Consider the following 22,380-nt stretch of genomic DNA (forward strand, 5'->3'; position numbering starts at 1 on the left):
CTTAAGCGAATTTTCTTTGCAACTTCAATGAGGAAGGTATCCCAATCCCTATGAAACCAAATAATGTGGAGGAGCACCTACCACGCAGAAATACTGAAAGCGAAATTTTTTGCAAATGATATCTAATTATCTATATACCTACATAAAATTATAGCCGTTTTCGTTGTTCTTCGAGATGAGAAAAATAAATAAAAGCTTGTCAAATTAGGGTAAGTGTAGGGCCATTGCAGGTAAACGTAATACTTTCTTTGACAATTGATAATAGCTGCACAATTTTTAAGGCAGGTATCTCTAATGTGCAGGTATGTTGAATGCATCTATCGGAGCAGTTTCCATATAAATAAATAAAATATTGCCACTGATACGCATTTTAGGGCAGGTATCTCAAATGTGCACTTAAGCATAAAGGCAGCAAAGCAAAATATACTGTATATCACTTTTCGATAGGTCTGATAGCTTCCGACAAATTAAGTAATAATTCCACACTTTTTAGTTTTTTAATGAAAAAATTAAAAATAATCAAGCTTTCAGCAGGTGTACATGGCGTATGAGTAACATTCTTTCCTGCTCATTTTTCATACACTAAATCTTTGCGCATGTTCATTTGACCACTCATTACTTCTTTATTTATCAATCGATTTGCTTCATTAGTAACTTGATTTTTTTTAATAGAACAGGCTTTAACACAAGTGCAAAACATTGACACAGAATATATATATTTTTTTTTTTTAATTTTTCTCCTATTAAGGTTTTATTTTTTTTTATTTTTGCTTAAAAAAAAAACTGGAGTGATTAATCAATCGGGCAGGTTCTGGAACTCACTTCCAATTGAATTTCAACCCCTGTCAATTTGAATTCAAAGCGAACTTGACTGAAATTCACTCGGAAATGAATTGCAGAGCCTGCAGAACCTGCCGGAATTTCTAAGGAACTATAAGTCCTATCGGAAAGTGATGTATATACGGTTTATGATTTTCATATTCGTATTTCATATTAAGATTGTTCAATTGCTTCGTAAGATATATGCGATTAAGTGGTACCACTTTTTGTTTTGAGCTGAGTAACGGTAAATAAAAAATATCTCGAAAACTTATTCATAGAATAAAATATTAACTCGATTTTCGGAATAAGTGGGCGATTCTACATGCACCATCCAACCCAGCGCGTTTCACTAAGGCCATATTATTTGACGGACATATGATGTCCGTTGTAATGGCAAATGTATTCATTAACTTAAATGCTATGCATGTAGATTATTGAAACAAAAATAAAATTTAGTTTTATTGAGTTCTCACTTAAATTTTTTGCCCAGCACAAATACATACATACAATGGATGTGTGTGTATACATACATATGTGCGTTTATGTCAATTTATTTTAAAATGTGTCAGATAATTTTCAACGCAGGACATCCATTAAATGTACATACATACATATGTATGTGCATACCGACTGCATGTAAACTGCAAATACGTAAATATGTAGGTATTTACACAGATACTTACATATGTATGTGTTATGTAATGCTCCCAGCAACCCAAAATATTTCACAGAACATTTACGAGACCACAACTTTGTTGTTATTGTTGGGAATTTTAGCTAAATCCACATAATATGGATGACTTCAGTTTGATTAGTTTTTCTCATACTCCTGAATTTTTGTAATTGTTGTTTACTAACCACCACGAAGATTTATCAATGTGACGTCGGTATACACACAGTGTCGGTCGAAACAATAGCACCCCCCTTCCCCCTTCAAAGAGATGTTCTTTTCAATTAAAATAATGTTCATTCTCTAAAAAAAAAACATATTAACCCAAGTTTAAAACTTTGTAGAAAACCACAAGAAAATGCAATGAAATATTCACCCAAATATAAAACTTTTTTCTCAGAAGTGTTGGAATTTTCGTGAGTACACAGTTTTATAGCGCATACAATTTTACAGCCTTATTCTGTATCACGAACGATAGGCAACACGAACCATTCGTCTGCAGAGGAATGCTTCAAAAATTAGTCCGGCGACATCATTTGAGCCGGTTTAAATGCAACCGAGACCGACCATTGCAACGTAATGTATGAAAAGCAAGCCGTAGACGACCGATAGAGTTTAAAATCGCAATCAGAGAGGTTGTCGTCTGCAGACGAATCGTTCGTTTTGCCTATCGTTCGTGATACAGAATAAGGCCCTTAATCTGATAATGTGCATGTTGATTTTTTAGAATTTGTTTCGCCGAAGGTGTTGGGGTTTTCTTCCATATAAAAATAAACTGTGTTTATCTTTTTGTCCAATCAGTTCAAATTTATTTGATTTTATGTTTATAGACTACATAATCTGATCTTTTGAGTTTTGGTGCGAATAAACCAACTTGTTTCTTCTTTTTAACTGACGTCTCGCTAAAACTTTTTTAGTATCCTCAGGGATAGTGCTCATTTTATCTATTACAACAAATATACAAGAATACAAAAAACACATACATTAGGTAATACCGAAAATCAAATATTGTAGACATATGTATATAGCATAACAACAAATTGAATTAAATGACAAACCAACTCATGCATTTTTTTTAGTTGTTTTCATAGTTTTAAACTTGGGTTATATGTTTAATAAAAATGAAAAAAAGAATAAATAAATAAATATAAGTGGCAAGCAATATCAATTTGAAATGGGGGTGCTATAGATATGACCGACACTGTGTGTATGTATGTATGTATGTATGTATATATGTGCAGAGAAAAGAAAAAATATGTACTGGCGAGTAATGGGGAATCTAGCTTGTACTTCAAGTAGTACATTCATACTTTTGTATGTTGCACGTATTAAATGGTTTGTAGAGTTTATTGAACCGAATAAATTAATTCATGCTTAATTCATATTTTCATAAATTTAAGGTTATGATAGGGTTTTTAAGGAATTAGATTTGGTCATGAATCGTTGTCGCCTAAATCGCGGTTGTGGGAAAAATGAGATTTGGTAACCCTGAACTCCAGGCATAGATATTCATGCATAAAAATCGTTAAATCGTTATTAAAACAAGAGATTTGTATAATAAAAGCTAGAGAAAATACCGCCTATCAAGGCAATGCCTTCAAAGAATAACCGTTTTTTCGCTCTCCTGTGAAATTTTAGTGCCGCAAGATAGGCGGTTTTGCGATATGTACATATACCCAATTGCTATTAGGTTGGTTGGTTGGCTGGTTTGGCGAGTTTAATATTAGCACTAACATATGTACACCGTTTTAAAACCACAGAAAAAAAGAAACTACGACAAAAAGCAAAACTGCACTATTTCGTCTGCATCTGGTTAATTACAGTACGACAAGAAGTATTGAGTTCCAGTCTTGCAGCATGGATTCCCACTGCCAAGTGCCCTGTGTAGACGGCAGTTAGTCGGGATAAATCCGTGCTGTTCAGTTTTATGAGAGTCGCAGAGCGTTTTGCGCAATATGTGGACCTAAGATTCCTACCGACCCTATGGGACTGAAAGTTTTTCCACCTACTGTTTTGGCCACCTTTCTCCAGTGCTGAGAGATGCGGCTCTCGATGAAGCTCACGGGCACAATAATCACTTCTGCCAATCACATATCCAGAGCCGACCCCTTTATGGCTAGCTCGTCGACCATCTGGTTGGCATGAATCCTGCTATACCTCCAGTACCCAGAACAGTGCAACGACATAGCTATCAGCTAAAGCCGTAACGTAGCCTTTGCATCGTTTTATTGTGCAGGATGTGATACTTGCACAGCCGAGTACCTTAATCGGCGTCTAGCTATCAGAGAAGATAGCTATTCGGGTCCCTGCTAGCTCCAAGGCTAAAATTATTTTGCACGCCTCTTTGATGGCCAAGACTTTTGCCTAAAAAGCACTGGTCTAATACGGTAGTCTTTTTAAGTAGACTTTCCAAGTTGGAGGTCGGTTGAAAAAATCCACGACCCAATGACATAACTCGTTTTTGAGTCGCCCGTAAAAATAGATGTTTGGAAGCGTTCACCTAAAAACAGCTCATTTCGATTGTTTCGAAGTTTTTCTTGAAGTGAAGCGACGGGCAGATGTTTGTGAATGTTTGGGCAATGCAAGCTGACATCTGTACCCTTCCTAGCTTTGGGTATATGTAATTCGTCTCTTTCCACCCAACCAGCGAACCGTATGCTGGGCCTTGTACACCCACTTCTTACCTATAATATTCTTGCATGAATACAATTCGTTTTCTAGTTTAATTTCGGGGTAAGAATGACTCTCAAATACTTAGCACAAGAACAGAGCGATACCATAATCACTACATCGTCCGCGTACGTGAAAACTGTAACCCCATCTCTGTTGATTCGTAGAAGCATATTGTTTAATACGCAGAGCCACATCAGCGTTGACAGTACACCGCCTTGCGGAATCTTTCGTATAGGACGCCTGATGACTTCGCTGTTGCCAAGCTTAGCGTTTACAATCCTTGTACGAAGCATGCATGAACCAACGACTCTTAGTCTAACAAAAACTCTTCCCAGGACTTGTCCATGACCAATTGAGACAGCCATGCCTCAATGTCCTCCCACTTGTCACACACCAGCTTCACCTTGTTGGAAACCGCACCTATAAGCGCCACCTGCTATCTCTCGCCACCTCGCTGAAGCCACGCCGAGACTCTGATGCAGTAGCTGCACCTGATTGGTCAGCAGAAAACCTACATTTTTTTAGACTCTTTCAGTCTCATCCTGAATGATGCAGTTTCTCGCATCATTGTGTTGGGTGGCCTGCTACTCATCCACCACCGCCTGAAAACGAGTTTTGTGGTCGGCGTCCTTCGATTGTTTTTTTCCGCTGTTCAATAGAAATGCAGTTTAAGGGATCTAAGCTTAAACTCTGGTCCTAAGGGCCAGTTTAAAGTTGGCAGGCATTCGATTGGCTGATCTTAGTTTAAACCAGCCAGATCGGGCGTTTAATATTAGTTTAAACTACGGCCTTTAAACTAAAACTGACCCTAAGTGGTATATTTACTGGCACCAGCAGATTTATCGTGTTGTTTAATAAAATGCCCCTTTTTCGCAAAATTTCTTCAACATTTTTCAGTCCTCGAAATGTAATTAAAGAGAAGCTTCCCTGATTGATACCTACATAAAAGCTCGGTTTAAAAAAAAGAAGTGAAGCGGACTGTATTTTGAACTGTAAAATCTGTATTTAAAGAAGTTTATCTTATAGATATCGTCTATCTCTGAAAATAAATGGTCTGGAAAGTAGCTTGTATGTGATTGTAAATGATTCTAATGGAGAACAATAAAAGTAGATTATAACTATGCTCTTTTTCTAATAGTGCCTAAAACCTAAACTTTGCCGTTTTCCCTCCGTTTTACGATATTTTAAAGAATTACCACGCATTTATAGTAAATCTGCATCTTTAAATTTTTAATAGGACGTCAGAATTTACATAAGTTTTATGAAAGATATCCTTTGAAATTTGTATCCTTTAATATCCTTATATACACATTTTTATAGGACATAAATTAAGCTGAAATTCTTCGAAATGCATTCAAAATTAAAGGCTTGAAGGATAATATTTTTAAAGAACATTTTTCATGTTCCAAAGGATAAACGAAAACAAAAGTTATAATTAATCTTGTTTTGAATTTTTCTTTCATATATCCATATTTAGTGTAAACGTTTGGAAATTGAGTTCATGATTCTTTGGAAAAAATCCCGACTACCTGGTAAAAAGCCAAAAAACGCAGACTTACTAAATATTATGCCCTAATATTGCAGAGTAAAGTCTCGCGAAATGCAAAAAACTTATGATAACTGTATCTGCAGTCGGCACGGGTTGTCGTGGTCCGAATTCCATAAAATAGTTTAATACAAAACCAATAAAATTACGGGGTATGCAATAAAAAAAAAATCTTGGTTTTTTGGGACAGTCTAATGTACATATATGTATATGTACATACAGTACAGGTAGGTGAACTTTAAAACACTTTATTTTTTCGTTAGAATCCATCTCGGGTATGCTTTTGAGCAATGCACTGTAAAATGCAAATAAACAAAACCCAATTAAATTAATTTACATATAAATATGTATGTATGTATATAAATGCAATTAAGTATGAGCACGGTTTTAAGTTTCGTTAGAAAAGCATGAATCAATACATATTGTTGTCAATTGTGATTTGAAAGATTTGCTGTTCTCCTTGAACTTATACACACATAGATAATCATTGCATCCATTTTTTTGTAAGTCTTTCATTTTTTAACATATTTTGTACTTTGCCCAACTGAAAGTAACTCCTTTCTTATTTCACATTTACTAACCTTATCGTTTCCTATATCCTTATTTTTCCGACTTCTGGTAGTCCTATCGTACTAATCGCTACCTTTCGTATGGAACTTTATTACGATGACACTGAGGTGGCTGTATGCTTCACATCAGCGGAAACTTTTTGGTCGGCTTTCTACTTTATCACTTGCATTACAATCTTCTTTGTTCTGCCCTTCATTGTGTTGGTTGTGCTCTATGCTGCAATCGCCTACAAACTTCTACGTCGCAACATTGACTTTCATCGCCCCACCACCGCTGCTCACGTGCCGCCCACCACCTGTTTAAGTTCGGTTATTCTACGCCATCAATCGATAAATAAACTACCACTCCCGATGACATCCAATGGTGTGGGAGCCCAACAACTTAGCACCGGTATGCGAAAACATCGCAAACAAGTGATATTCATGTTGGTTGCCGTAGTCGCCAGTTTTTTTATTTGCCTTTTGCCATTTCGTGCATTCACATTATGGGTTATCACTGCACCTACGAAGGACATCGCAAGTCTTGGCATTGATGGTTATTATGGTATTTTATATTTCTGCCGTATAATGTTGTATTTAAATTCGGCTTTAAACCCTATACTGTACAATCTTATGTCTTCGAAATTCCGTACTGGATTCTGGCGCTTGATCATTTCCTGCTGCGGAGGTAGCACGGATCGTGTTATTGGACGTGGCAATAAGGGGGCAACAACTACTGCCACAACAACAACAACCAATCGCCGGCAAATGGAGGTCAAAACGTCAGTTACTTATGACCAGCGTCGTCCCAAATTCAAACGTGAATCAACATTTGTGGTGAACTCTTCCATTTCAACATCGTCAGGATCGGACCGAAGTAGTAGCCTGTCAGTAATCGGGCCTAGGGCAGTTATGGGGTCACGATCTGTGGTAGGTGCCGCCATTATCGATATAACTAGAAGTACTGTGACAACTGCATGCCCACTGGAAAGTGATGAAAATTGCGCAGAGAGAAATTATATCTAAACAATTGCGAAGAATAATGAGAAATTTTAAATTCTATGCGATGATTAATGAACAATGCGGTAAATGCATTTTTGGTAAGACTGATAAACCATAAAATCAATAATGTTTTTGGTATATAGAAGTTATCTTCGGTTTAACTGAGCACCTCCAAGGATGAAAATGTTATATAAATGTTACTTTGTAAAGGTTTCCTAAACACATGTTTGTAAAATAATCATAGTGGATTAAGTGCAAAATGAAATAAATATGTACATATTACAAAAAAAAAATATAATAATGCGTTGTGTTTTTATTAATTTTCTGTCTAGGCTTCAAAGAGAACCATTCCGTGCTGAGTGGAATAAAGTGCTTCAACAAGGTTTGCCTGCATACCATCATATTACTGAAGAAGATTTTAAATATTCTCGCAGCACCTATTTTTTTTAGTTCACATCGCTGTACACTATTTGTTCCATAAATTTTCAAATTGCAATTACATAAATACAAACACCATCCAATTTACTAATTTCATTTAAATTGCGTATGTCGTATGTACTTTTATTTAAGGTAATAAACTAATATTTCCAGCAATTTGGTTGTCCATGCACCATTAGTGGTTAGCTGGACCACCAAATTGACTAATAAACACAAATTTGTATATACTATGGATTTTTAATAATTATAAAATGGTAGGGAATTTTCCGACGCCCGAAAAGACACTACATCGTATCTCCATTACTACGATACGCTCACACTTTTGCTTTCTTCCCGCATCTATTTTTTCATTTCTTCGTTATTTACGCTTTTGTTTACATTTAGGTTTCATTTAAACATTAGTTACAAGTATCTTACTTAAAGTTTTTTCCGCGCAGTTTGTTGTGGTTTTTTTTTTTTATAGGTTCGCCGTCATAACATTACTCTTTCTTGTTAAGTATGTATTTAAAAAAATTTGATTTTTTATATCTTATGAATCATTGTTGTTGTTGCTCTGTTGTTATCAACATAAATTGTGTTCCCTTAACATGCGTGTCATTATCGTTACCATAGATTATCATCATTATTACTACAGCATAATCCTTTGCTTCTTTATCATCACCATCTTTGTTGTGATTTTTTTTATTTTCAATTTTTTTTGTTTTTAGTATAATAAAATAATGTGTGTATATGCTTTCACAATCGGAGTTATTCAGCAGCAACCGGATTTGGTGTTTTCCACTGGACGTCCTTGATCGATTTTAACTTTACTGGCGTTCTCAGTGGCACTTGAAGGCGGCCCAACACGATTCTTTATCTCGGCAGCCATCGTCAAGAAAGCTTGCTCAACGTTCGTTGCGTTTTTGGCTGATGTTTCAAGGAATGGAATGCCTAATTGGTTTGCATATTCCTAATATGTAAAAAAGCAACATTAACTTATGCATCTTCTAATTAACTCAAATGTGTATGAGGAAACTTACCGCAGCTGTTGTTGTATCGACGACTTTCTTCGTAGTCAAATCACACTTGTTGCCTACCAACAACTTGTTCACATTTTCGCAAGCATATCGTTCGATTTCCTCTAACCATTGTTTTACGTTGTTAAAAGACTCTTGGTCTGTGCAATCGTAGACGACAATAATACCGTGAGCACCACGATAGTACGATGAAGTGATTGTACGGAAACGCTCCTGTCCAGCGGTATCCCACTGTTATAAAGACAACACAAATTTTGTTTATTTCTCCAATAAGTTCTTTTTGAAATACAAAGAGTAGAATAACGCATTTTTCTACTTACGATTTGCAACTTTATAGTTTTTCCGTCCAATTCTATGGTTCTAATTTTCTGCAATGCAATAATACTTTTATAAATATACATACATACATTATTTCAGGTGTATCTTAAAAAAAAATTGTACTTACGAAATCCACTCCGATTGTGCTAATATAGCTCTCTGTATATGTGTCGTCGGCAAATCGCAAGAGAAGGCACGATTTCCCTACGCCCGAGTCGCCGATAAGCAATAATTTGAACAAGTAATCACTAGAAGCAAAAAATTAGTTTAAGGTTATTAAAAGAATTTATAAAACATAAAATAAAACAGTGGAAAGCATATTTTCTTAGTAAAATGGGGCGAGTAGTTATTGGAGTTTCAATAATTATTTCAGTTCAAGGATATAGATAATATGAATATTCATATGTTATGTGTATACCTGTTATTTGCTGTACAGTTAAGTCCTGTTCTTACTCGTAAAATAAATGGAGTAAATGCTCAAAACGCTTTTTATTGTGTGTCGCATTTCATTTTCAATTATTTTTTGTTCCTTTTCACGTTTAACTTGAGTTCAGTGCAACCTAAGTAGCGATTCGCGACCGCTGAAGATAGTATTTTTACTATGGCGTTTAATATGGGTCATAGCAAGTAAGCGTAGAGTAGGAATGGGAACTTCAACCGGATTTTCCAGCTATCCGGATAAACCGAATATTCGAATTCCGAAGAAGGTAAAACTTTTTTAGTTATAAAGTGGGCGGTGCTATGCCCAATTCCTATAAGTCTATAGCAGTCTCATTTATTGTTAGGAGATTGTTGTAACGACTAACTTAAAGTAAATTAGCGTCCTCAGTTATTGAAATATTGGTGTTTTCGTATTTCTGAAATTTGCCGTTACACGGGAAGCGGGTGTAATTTTAGAACGATTTGAATATTTTCAACAAATTACCTTTCCGTACCAAGGTTATTAAGTGCACAGAATTTGGTGGAAATTGATAAATAGGTTACCGAGATACACGTTTTCAAAAATTCGCATCTAATATTTACTGAAATATCGCAGTTTTTGCTCTTTTTGAAAATACCGTTATATGGGAAGTGGGCGAGGTTACAGTGCGATTTCGCCCATTTGCAATCTCAATTTTTGCTCGCGTTATCGTGTACACGGACAGACGAACAGACGGACGGACATACAGACAGACATGGCTTAATCGACTTCTCTTTCCATTCTGATCATTTATGTATTCATTTGTCCATATCTATCTCGATTCGTTTTGGCTGTTACAAACAACTGTTATGCGAACCGTTATGCGTTGTGCACAAGTGCGCCCGAGTATAAAAACTTTGCATACATTGTGCAAAGTACTAGTTGCGTTCCCTAACTCGCAAGAAGTTGCAAGAATTTACAGGATTTTACCAGAAAGCGTTCCCGTACTCGGTTCTCTGGCTTCTTTTGCTTTGTGACAGTTTTACAGGTTTCAACCCAGAAAAGTTGGGGAACGCAACTACTTTTGTAATTTAAAAAACAATTTTGATATTTCATTAATGCTTTTTTGAACTCAATAAAATATGTATGCTGATTTGCTTATTATAATTTAAATTAATATATCCTTTTTTTGCAACACAAACGATTTGAAAATAGACTGAATCAAGTAAAATTATATGTTTGTTTTCTAATTTTTGAAGTGAAACTTCTTTAGCGGCGGTTGGTTGGTTGGGAGTAAATTGGCAAATTCAACGGAAATTGCACACGGAAGTGGTGCAAAGGAAATGGTGCAACGGAAATGGTTGGGGCTGAAACAAGTGCTTATTGTGTGTATGTATATGGTATTAATTTAATAAAAATTTGCTAATAAAAGGTTAAAGAATGGAAAACGACCAATACAAGAATGAAAGTAAAGGAGACTACGTACATAGATGAAGAAAATGATAAAGGCAAAAGTAAAAATTAAAACAAAAACAAAGATGCGTAAAGGTAAAGGTAAATGGTAAAGGTAATGAAGACCAAGGTATTTTTAATCACTTTACTTATATATGTATATAAGGGCAAAGGTGAAGGGGAATATGTAGATGAAGAAAATGATACAACATAAAAGCAAAGACAAAGAGGTACCGATAAAAGTAAAGATGAAGATAGGGGAAGAAAGATTGAAATAAAGGTAATTAAAGAGAAAAGAATACAGAGAGAGACACAGAGACTCAGTCTGGTAACCATTTTGGGATTTTAGAGATTTTCGGGATTCTCTGGACTTATCGATAAAATAATCGAGATTTTTATCCGTTTTGTTATTATTTTTATCGATTTCTTTATCGAAATTTGTATCGATATTGTTATCAATCTTAGTATCGATATTTTCGGAACTTATGGATATCATAATCGATTTTGTTATAGATATTTTTATCGATTTTTTTCTCGATATTTACCGATTTTGCTATTGATTATTATCGAGTTAGTTATCGATATTTATCGATTAAGTTATCGATATTTTTATAGATTTTGTTATCGATTTTGTCATCAATATTTTTATCGATATTTATCGATTTTGTTATCGATAATTATCGATTTGTTATCAATATTTATCGATTTTGTTATTGATTTTGTAATGTATATTTTTATCTATTTGGTTATCAATTTTTTATAGATTTTGTTATCGATATTTATCGATTTTGTTATGGATATTTTTATCGATATTTGTCGATTTGGTTATCGATATTTATCAATTTTGTAATGGATATTTTTATCGATTTTGTTATGGTTATTTTTATCGAGTTTCTAATAGATTTTGCTACCAATATTGTTATCGATTTTGCTGTCGAAATTTTTATCGAATTTTTCGTCGATTTTGTTATCAATATTTTCGTCGGTTTTGTAGTCGATATTTTATTGGATGTTACTATCGATATTGTTATCGAAAGAGTATAAATATACAAATGAAGATAAAGAAAAACAGAATAAAATAAGTGTAATTAGAACGAACAGGGGTAGAGGTAGGGATCTAGATAGAAAAAAGACGAAAAATATAACGTTAAGAAAAAGCAGATTGGTTATGAGACAAAATAGATATGCATGTAACGTAAGTTTCACTTCTCCAGTGTGGCCCAGGCGCACTTACTTTTTTTATTTTTCAGTTAACGTGCAAGCAATCATATTCGAATAACAAAAAATTATAAAATTACTTTTAAATTTTAAAAAGATGTTAATGCCTTTTTACCATACATTTTTGGAACTGATTTTTTAAATGTTTAGTTGGAATTTCTAGCAATCAAAGCCGAATGCAGAATGAAAATAACGTAAGCAATTCTGCTGCTGTGGTTGCAAGCTCCAAGGTACCTTAAATTTCCTTTACGTTTTATCAAAAACTTAACCAACAGAAAAATTTTCTTTAACACTTCAGTCCTTTTCGGACAAGTTATTGTAATTCCTATCGAAATAGTTCCTAATTGCCCTATCCCTTTGGTATCATAAAGACGTGACGTCTTGGTGGAACAGTTCTTCCCGAGAGCGGATAAGAATTCGAAAAAAACGATATCATCGGCATGATTTTTACAGAAATGTCGTGTCGAATAAGTAACTTCCGCAATAGAATATGCTGGCAGGGTATTGCTATTGTCATGACAGTATTGTCCGGTGTAAACCCTACCCTGCAAAAATCGCGACTACTCCATGCATGCGTGTAAAGAGTACTCCCTAAGGACCAAGGAGTACTCCAAAATTAACCACATTCATATAAAAAATATGGTCCAATTAACATGGCGATGTCCTAGAGCAGGACCATATACTCCATCCCTGCATTACATCAGAGTAGCACAAAACTACTCCAACATATTAACAATGGCATTGTTGTTATATTTTTTTGTTTGTCCACGCTTTTGTTCTTCACTTCTCAAATGCTTTTTCGAAATTAATAAAAACCAAGACAAAAATTAAAAATTACATGTTGCCTCTGGCGGCAGCCCAGCAAACAATTAGGTTTGATATACATTTGAGAATGATTCGAAATCAAAGCCTTTCTCAAATGTCAAACATTTGAAAATGATTTGAAAATTACAGCTTTCTCAATAAAAAGGGGAGTTTTATTAATGATACAAATATTAAAATTATAATTATTATTATAAATATTTTTATCATGGTTTTATCTCCATTTGAGAGTATGGTTATCTACAAATCAATTTCAAATAATTTCAAACAATTGTACTTCAAATGTGGATATAAAATTTATTATAGGAAATGTATATTTCATATTTATTTTTTCTTCGCGATGTACATACGTATGTACATAACAAAAAAAAATTAAGATAAAGTAATTTATAATAAATTCGTAGATATTGAAAGCCCGCAGCTTCTTCATACCGCGCAAACAGCCAATCCACTATTTGTGGGCTTTCTCTTTGAAAGTTTTTTTCTATTCATTGTTTTTTTTTCAATTGATCTTAATTTTATTCTTACAACTTTTTATTTAAATACGCATTTTTATATCGTTTGACACTTGCCATCTTTCTTCAAATCAACCTCAAATGAATTTAAGATGCAAAATTTAAACCTCGTTTTCAATTTGAAAATCATTTGAGAGAAACATTTGATATCAAATTGTGGAATACATTTTTCTCAAACGTTTGAAACCATGAACCAACAAAACAAACAAAGTACCTAGTCGTTGGTTCATGGCGTTTAAAACTGTGTTTGCTGCAAGGCTAGTAATAGGTTGTTAATACTCGCTGTGAAGCCATGGCAGTCTATGATTGAGCGAACAGCTATGTACGAGAGAGGAGCAATGGATCTCTCTTTAACAAGTGACTCATCCGCCCCATAATTCCGTACTATATAACTTCACCACTTGAAGCCGTTCGGAGATATTGTTAATAACAATTATTTCTAATTGCATTGTACATTGGACGGCTGCCAATGCCAACTACGATATAATTGCATCAAATGCAATCTCCACATAAAATTCCTGAATCAAGCGTAAACACTCCCCACAAATGAGTACTGATTGCCACGAAGAAATATTCGAAGCAGAAGTGTAGGTAAGGCGTCAACGGCGTGGATAGACGAAATTGAGCGACATCATATTCATTGAAATGAAAAAATGACGTCGCAAAAATATTAAAAGCTTATATATATGTATGCATTATAAAAATTAAAATTTATTTATTTGCACTTACTATTCTGGATTCATAGCTGCTTTTTCGGGAAAACCTAAAACGTTTTCAAATATTCTGCTCGTAGACGAATTCGAGCTGTTGTTTTTTTTCTTCTACTGCGCTAATCAAATGATTTTTTTCTTCAGCCGAGCCACACTTTCCACTGCTGTATCTCACTTCAACGAAGAGTTATATTTGTTTTTTTTTTCCTTTGAAACAAACGGCTGCTAATATTTTTGCTTACTGTTTAATATTTTGGACTTTTCCTTGCCTTTTAACAATTTGTTTTCTATTAAGAAATATTGCAATTGAATGCTGTAACTTTTATTTTTTCGTTCGATGATTTTCAACGACAGCAACGACGACGAAAGAACAATGGCGACGAACAAATGACGATGAAGAAAATTCACTAGCATTCGCTCGCTTCCACGCAATCAATTTAATTTTGTTGTCTCGCTCGCACACACAAAATAGCACAATTTTCTGACACATCAGTTGAACGAGTGGAGTAGTCGGAGTATCGATATTGATAAATATTGGTCTAATGGTTGCCACAATACGCTGCGTTTACATAAGACAATTTGACACAACACAATTGAGAATATCTGGCCAAAGCAAAGGTAAATTTATATATATATATATAGATTTACGTTCTTTGGTAACGAGGTGTCGCGTCGTATAGATTTACGTTCTTTGTTATACATTTTCGTTCTTTGTCAAAAAGAATATACAGTCAGTCCATAAAGTTTAGGTACAGCGATTTTTTTACAATACGGGCAACTATTTTTTAGATATTTTAATTTTAATTACTTTTGTATAAAAATATGGTCAATTCTACAACAAAAAACCCAAAAATCAGAGTTCCAAATCTTGTGCAAAATTAAAGAAAATTTGAAAAAAAATTTCATTCAAATATTGCACTTTTTATTTACGCTCTCTAGAAAAAATTTGAGTACGCAGTTTTTTAGCGCATTCAATTTTAGTATAATAAAATGCAAGTATGAGGAAGCTAGGACTTACCATTGATTTTTGGGAAATTTTTTTGTTGAAGGTGTCGCACATTTTTTCCATATAAAAAAATTATCAAACATTATTTTATATGGAGAAAATGAGCGACACCTTCAACAAAAAAAATTCATAAAAATCAATGTTAAGTCCTAGCCACCACAAACTTGCACTTTGTTATATTAAAATTTAGTGGGCTAAAAAACTGCATACTCAACTTCTTTCTAGAGAGCGTAAATAAAAAGTGCAATATTTGAATGAAATTTTGCCAAATTTTCCTTAATTTTACACAAGGTTTGGAACTCTGATTTTTGGGTTTTTTGTTGTAGAATTGATCATATTTTTATACAAAATTATCGAAAAATAAAATATTTAAGAAATAGTTGCCCGTATTGTAAAAAAATCGCTGTACCTAAACTTTATTGACTGACTGTAGTTGTGGCCACCATTAGACCAATATTTATCGATATCGATACTCCGATACAGTGTATACGTTGCACTGCTATACCATTTGCTCCAGCATTTGCTTAAAGGTAAATAAAGCTCTGCGTACATTTTTAGCGCAAATCTCAAATATTACAAATTTTGAGTTGTGACTCTTTTGAAGACGGTGTGCAATATGTACAGATTTATGCAGGTCGAAAAATCTTGACATTGAACAAACATAATTCGCATCAAAATTTCCTTTTCCGTATACAGATTTTCTTTTAATATACATACATATCGTCGTTTAGGGCCGGTTGTTCAATGTCTGGTTATCACTACTTGCCGGTTAACCATCATTATCATATCAGTACAAAACCGCGTATTGTCGTTGCGCAAAACCTTGTTTGCCAAAAATTGGATTTGCTCACACAAGCTCTTGGCTCAATCCTTCCTGAAACATACTAACCAAAAATGCGATTGCTTTATAAAAAAAATAACCATTTTGAAATGTGAGTGTTTTTACTCTCTAGAAAATAATTTATGGAACCTCACATACGCGATATTGCATTTTGTTGATACGCGGTTTTGTAGTTTAAACGACGATATGTACATATCTAATATATATAAACGCCTTAATTTGGTTATTTATATATTTTATTTAAATATCAGTGTGACTTTGAGTAAGAACATATTAGTAATACATGTTCATTAATAATTATGTCTACAATAACTTTACAAGCACTTTAACAAATACTAATTACTTTTCTTAAATGGGCAGAAAGGTATGCTGGGTAACATATCAATATAATGGAAAGGGGAAGCGGTGAAAAAAATTCGAAAACTGATGGATTGACCATCATAAACTCCAATATCCAATCATAGGTAGGATTATCCTTGCGCCTGAAACGTACTTAATTTTCGGAATAAACACATTTATTTAATGGAATGCATCGATGGCAGCAGTTTTTATTCCAGTGAGTTCAGCGTCAATAATTGTTTTAGCACCTTTGTTTGCGACGTTTCACGTATTTCTCCAGCTAAGAACATTTCATCTACTACCGTGTAAACTTTATAAAAGTTAAATACAAGGTCCAATTCACATACATTATGGAAGTACTCGTTAAGTACCTCCACAAAATTGTGTATCGCTTCAAGATAGCACAGATTGTTGTCGTTTACATCAACGCAGATACAGAAGTAGAGTCCGGCATATCGGCGGTACACAATCTTAAAGTTCCGAAACTGTGAATGAGAAAATATTAAATAATATACATACTAAGTATAATCTAGAGTAATTGGCAGTCTCAATTTCAATATATAAAAGACATTCCAAATAATTACACCGACCGAATACACATAAATTTGGGTTGGCATTTAACATTTCCCTCCCCACGCTCAGATTCGTGGGTACAGGTTAAGAAAGTTATATTATTTGAAAGTGTCAAAAGCCTGAATTTTATATTCATCACCTACCTCGACAAAATTTGTGTGTTTTGCATCCCGTACTGTCACCACTGCATGCACCTCTTCGATCAGCTTCTGCTTTTCGTCGTCATCAAAATTCATATACCACTTGGCCAAACGCGTCTTACCAGCACGATTTTGTATCAAAATGAACCGTATCTGCGAAAACAAATAATTACATCCAATTTCAATTTCTGAGGGGCGTTTCGCTGTTTGCTTACCATAGTTTTCAACAATTTTATTTTGCCTTTTCCCCAATACTCCAGCAAGCAAATTGGTCAAAATTGTGATAAAGAACCTCTCTGATTTTTTTGTATCATTACGCACAACAGGGTTGCCAATTCAGTGTTGCTTTTATTTTAACCCTTATGCGCATTGCTCAATCCAGTTCGTTCAAATCCGTGTGGATTCCTTGAAAGTGTCGGTCATGCAGTGATATAAACAATTTCTATCAGAATGACCCAGATCGAAACTATTCATTCATAAAATGTAAATAAGGATTTACCTATGCAGTGCATTGCTGATATTTTCAAGTGATTTAGGTTTTTCTTCGATTTATATCTAGTCCACAATAAATTTTAATCCTATACCTACAGAATGCAACTCTGCAGACCATGTAAACCATATGATCAATGTACCAAAATAGAATGAACTCAATCAACTAAATACTTGAATTTGCATTTCGTTGAAGGAAACAATGATAGTGTTATCAAGATTACGTGGATCGGCTCTCCGTGGTTTTCATAAGCACATATGGGTTAGAAATTGTTCATCAGCAGCAGCGGCAGCAACGCCAGAATCTAGCACCATGACTGGAGTACATGATGCCCAGCAGGCACTAGCGCTCAAGGAGAACTGCATTTTGGTAGATCCGAATGATAACGCCATTGGCGCCAGCAGTAAAGCTGATTGTCATCGAGTGAATGGAGAGACTGGAGCGGTCAAATTACATCGTGCTTTCAGTGTCTTCCTTTTCAATTCTAAGGGAGAAATGCTTGTGCAACGCCGTTCCGTACACAAGGTAGCTTCATTTTTTGCATTTGTTATTGGAGAGTTTATTTATATTATTTATTTTGTAGATTACATTCCCCGACACGTATACAAACGCTTGTTGTAGTCATCCACTGCACGACATTGAATTGGAGCGGGAAGAAGCTAATGCGATAGGAATACGAAGAGCAGCTCAGCGGCGGCTTAACTATGAGCTTGGCATTCCAACGGAACAAATTCAACCAGAAAACTTTCACTATTTGACGCGCATACATTACCACAACACAGGTGATGGTGTGTGGGGTGAACATGAAATCGATTATATACTTTTCCTGCAAAAGGATGTCGATCTCAATCCGAATGAGAATGAGGTCAGCGAAGTGCGCTTCGTAAAGCGTAATGAAATTGACAAGGCTGTGAACAAATTCGATGCTCCAATGACACCTTGGTTTAGACTGATCCTAAAGCATAAACTTAAGGAATGGTGGGATAATTTGCACCAATTAAAAAAGTTTGAAGATACAAAATTCATACATCGCTTCACCTAAACAATGGAATATCTTTTCATCATCATCGAATAGGCGGCGGGAAACACCAAAGAAATTTTTGATCGGCACTTTGACTAGAGTGGTCTCCTGATTGTTAGTTTGCTTTAAGAAATAGAATTCATTAAAATTATCGTTACGGGATTAATAAAATAAGCCATTTAAGTTTTCTCTTTTTTTGTTTATTTATGGTCGTAAGCATACATCTGTATATGTGTATGTATGTAAATAACAATAGAGTACAATAATGATCACATTTACTGTGTTACCATGCACATTGCTTTTGTCTTAAATGCTATTCATATAACTATCGTTTATGTATGTATGTTGTGTTATTAGTTGGCGAAGCACAATAAACATTTCGCAGCACAACAACAAATAACGAACAAAATGAACTATAAATATTTACAGGTTTTGGCGTAAAAAATCTAATAAAATAGTAAAACAAATCAGCTGCAGCTTGACTTGTTCATTTTTCTCCTAGTTTCGAAGCACTCATTTGTATGCATAGTTTGATCAACGGTTTAAGAAAAAGGCATTGAAGCAGGCACATCTTGATTATGTCAATAAATAGTTTGCATATCAAACAAATTCTTCATTTAAGATTTACTGTAGTTAAGTGTTTATTAAAGTCTACATGAACATATCGAGGCGTAACCCTGTTTTCGTACGAATCGAAAATCCTGAAATTTTCCTATAATTTTCTACACAAAAATTTCGAATTTTCGAATCATACGAAAACAAGAATACGCCCCAATATTACGAAAGCATTTTTCCGTAATTGGCTTTTATGGTGTAAAAATATGTATATGATGGTTGTATGTACGTTCATTTACATTTCACGGTTAGGGGTTTTTCCACGAGAAGGAACTCTGGTCGATTCCTACTAACCATATCCTCACCGAATATCCAGATTTAATTTGCAGTCTAATTAGTTTTACGTTCTTAAAAACAAAATATACTTTTTTATGTAGTTGCAACTAACACTAATAGGTCGACTTGTGTATTCGAATTTTCAGTTGATTTAATATGAGTATATTACGAATTTGCATGCGCTTTAAAAACACGTCGTTGTTAGTAGGTATACATATGTATGTGTAATATATAATAAATAAGTGTCGATTCGTTAATTACATAATTTTCTTTTTAGTAAAATATTTTTTTTTTATCGTTTGCTTTATTATCAGCCGTTTGCCGAATTTCGCACTTCATTTAAGGCACTTTTGAAGTCTTGTAGTTCATAGCGTATTAAGGAATTTTCACAAAACACTATATTACCACAAATAAAAATTTGGCACTTTCGTTTTGGATTCCTCTATATGCATAAATTCACTCCTTGTTTTATGGTTGGAAAGCATGTGCTTTAAGTGATATTTTGTCGCACTAAGCAATTGTATGACAGTCTACATAAGTAATATCACAGCCATTAACTTTTAGGATAGGCCAAAGAGTTTCAATGCATTGAATGCCGTAGCTAAAGCTACTTCTTCGGGCGTTTTCTTCATAAAAGCAGCTATCATTTCTACAATGGCGGGCAAACTACAAGGCTCGTTGCGTTGAAAGGTGCAGTACCTGAAAAATATCAGTCCATTGAAAGAATAATTCCTATGTAAATATCTGTCTGGTACATCTACCTATGTAAATATAAAAGCGAACGTTCCGTTATTCCAGTCTTAACATGTTGCGGCAGCTTGGAAGCTCTTGTATTTGGGTACATGAACGGCGAGTCCGTTTCGACGAGCAGTCTATCGATAGGAAGAATTCCATTTTCTAAGAGTTTGCGTACTCCACTATCTGATTTGTCCTGTAACGTAAAAAAAAAAACAATTGCATTTAGTTGTTTTGTAAATTTAATCTGTAAAATTATTGCCAATAATGCTGAATTTCCACTAGGCTTTAAATGCTAGAAATTGTAATGACAAAGTTGAGCCTTAAAAAAAAGCAGTGCCGTAACGTTCAAGTTCATTTCCACTTGGCATATCTTAAATGCCACCAATTTTGTGTCGTTTCAATACCTAGTAGAAATTCGGCATAAAATAAATTATCATCTGTTCACGTGATCCAAAGTTATCTTATAACCTACATATGCATATACATACAAAAAATATTCCGACGAATTGCTAAACTGTTTTTTTTGTCGGATAAAAATTAATGCTTTAAAATATTTGTTTACGGAATAACTCGGATTTCTCTAAAATTTATCTTACCTTGCATAAATAACCAGTTAAACTGATATAGAATCTCCTATTTAGATATTTGACTGCTTCGTCGGCCGTTCCCATGAATCCTCTTACGATTATAGGTGGTAAAGTCTCGAATCTGTAAATTTAATCGCAGAGAAATGTTCATATCGATGGTCCTCTGCAATAACGACACAATTAAAAATTCAAAAAACAATATCCATTACTACTGTTGAGTGACTCTTGTCTCTAATCCTTGCCTAATCCTTAATATTCGCTTTAGTAATGCTTACTATTTATATAATATATATAATTATAAGTTCTTATTTTTTGAATTTTGCCGTTATTGCAGAAGACCATCGATATGTAGATACATATCGCCGCTTGGCGTATAATAACAGTTGCGGATAAAAACTTACTTATCCAGGATATCGAGTACATCTTGTTGGGCGGATCGCTCATGTATAAGCAGAGATTTGTTCAAATTGCAAGCTAAATGTATCTGCTTTTCAAAAATTTCCTTTTGGGTCTCTGGCTCAGAGAAATCACGTTGATAATCTAAGCCACATGGTCCGATAGCGACGCATTCCTGTGAAGCCGCAATATGCTCGAACTCGAACCAAGTGTTCGGTTCCTCGACAATCGATTTGGAATCGTGTGGATGTATGCCAGCAGTCGAATAAATTATATCGGGATAAATTCGTGATAGACGAAGCGCTTCTTTGCTAGATTTTACCGATGTGCCTGGAACCATGATTTTCTGAACTCCTATTGAAATATTTAATTTTGAATGAGTATTGAAAATTATAAAAATCAGCTATTGCATTAAGTCATATGGGAATTAATAATATGTATGTACATATGTACAATAACTATGTAGGTACCTACATATCTACGTATAACAACTTTGACTTCTCACAGATCTTTGAGGTCAGATAGGGATACATATTTCTGAACAATTACTTATTTACATATTTGTGCATATAAATGGGTGTGTTACTATGGTATATATAGAGTAGGTATACATATGTACATAGGTGCATACAGATATGACTAAGAGTAGTCTTCGAATGACAGGGCGCAACATTCTTATCTAAGAAAAACGCAAAAGATCTTCTTGAAAACACAACTATACGCTAATTTATATGCGTATACATAAATAAATTACATATACATAAATGTACGGTCAAGTATGTACGCCAACTTTGTGGCAATATCATTATACCTTACCCGCATCCTTTGCTCGTTGTATTACTGATTCCAGATCACGGCTATATTTTTTGTTTGTTAGATTCGCACCCGCATCTATCACTATGAGATTTTCGAAGCAGTGCTTCATATCCACTAAATTCATATCCACACCGATATCCAAGGCACCAGTAGTGTCGACTGGAATCGTCACACCAGCGCCAGCGGCGGCAGAAGAGGCTGTGCCAGCTACAGAAGATTGTGCCATGTCGTTTTTGTTGGTTATTTGTGTATTGTTTCACAACTTGAAGAATACGTTTTTGTTATCAGTGAATTGAGTGTCGCTTGCACGTTGACTTGACGAAAATAGGTATGACGAAATAACAATTGTATTAATACAACACACAGTGAAAATGTTCAAATGCACATTAATT

At 34.5% G+C, this 22,380-nt stretch overlaps 6 protein-coding genes across 7 annotated transcripts in view; 2 read left to right on the forward strand and 4 right to left on the reverse strand.

The window, feature by feature from the left end:
* Positions 1-22,380, reverse strand: part of LOC118737262 (mycosubtilin synthase subunit C) — a 196,019-nt gene that overhangs the window by 172,817 nt on the left and 822 nt on the right. The window contains exon 2 of the mRNA XM_036467664.1: positions 6,293-7,698. The gene's annotated coding sequence lies outside the window, so the exon portion shown is untranslated. The remainder of the gene's footprint in view (positions 1-6,292; positions 7,699-22,380) is intronic.
* Positions 1-22,380, forward strand: part of LOC118738153 (neuromedin-U receptor 1-like) — a 57,084-nt gene that overhangs the window by 34,297 nt on the left and 407 nt on the right. The gene's annotated exons all lie outside the window — the stretch shown is intronic.
* LOC118737269 (ras-related protein Rab-1A) lies at positions 7,791-14,547 on the reverse strand. 2 transcript variants are annotated; one of them, XM_036467673.1, is made up of 6 exons: positions 14,393-14,547; positions 14,170-14,324; positions 9,161-9,281; positions 9,036-9,083; positions 8,719-8,946; positions 7,791-8,648 (listed from the first exon to the last, which is right to left on the reverse strand). In XM_036467673.1, the coding sequence occupies exons 2-6, from the start codon at positions 14,181-14,183 to the stop codon at positions 8,451-8,453; spliced, it is 609 nt and encodes a 202-aa protein (XP_036323566.1). In that variant the 5' UTR covers positions 14,184-14,324; positions 14,393-14,547; the 3' UTR covers positions 7,791-8,450. The 2 variants fall into 2 exon arrangements, with proteins under 2 accessions (XP_036323566.1, XP_036323565.1); XM_036467672.1 differs by having other exon boundaries at positions 14,170-14,547.
* LOC118737272 (AP-2 complex subunit sigma) lies at positions 16,217-17,408 on the reverse strand. Its single transcript, XM_036467677.1, has 3 exons — positions 17,265-17,408; positions 17,053-17,202; positions 16,217-16,821 (listed from the first exon to the last, which is right to left on the reverse strand). Exons 1-3 carry the CDS (start codon positions 17,265-17,267, stop codon positions 16,546-16,548), a joined length of 429 nt encoding a protein of 142 aa, XP_036323570.1. The 5' UTR covers positions 17,268-17,408; the 3' UTR covers positions 16,217-16,545.
* Positions 17,672-18,748, forward strand: LOC118737267 (isopentenyl-diphosphate Delta-isomerase 1-like). The gene is made up of 2 exons (XM_036467670.1): positions 17,672-18,064; positions 18,123-18,748. The coding sequence occupies exons 1-2, from the start codon at positions 17,741-17,743 to the stop codon at positions 18,579-18,581; spliced, it is 783 nt and encodes a 260-aa protein (XP_036323563.1). The 5' UTR covers positions 17,672-17,740; the 3' UTR covers positions 18,582-18,748.
* LOC118737266 (3'-5' ssDNA/RNA exonuclease TatD-like) lies at positions 18,917-22,362 on the reverse strand. Its single transcript, XM_036467668.1, has 5 exons — positions 21,989-22,362; positions 21,178-21,526; positions 20,786-20,897; positions 20,213-20,382; positions 18,917-20,150 (listed from the first exon to the last, which is right to left on the reverse strand). The coding sequence occupies exons 1-5, from the start codon at positions 22,212-22,214 to the stop codon at positions 20,012-20,014; spliced, it is 996 nt and encodes a 331-aa protein (XP_036323561.1). The 5' UTR covers positions 22,215-22,362; the 3' UTR covers positions 18,917-20,011.

The sequence above is a fragment of the Rhagoletis pomonella genome, unplaced genomic scaffold (genome assembly GCF_013731165.1).
Source record: "Rhagoletis pomonella isolate Grant_MI unplaced genomic scaffold, Rhpom_1.0 Rhpom_scaffold_00004, whole genome shotgun sequence".
NCBI classification, from domain to species: Eukaryota; Metazoa; Arthropoda; class Insecta; order Diptera; family Tephritidae; genus Rhagoletis; species Rhagoletis pomonella.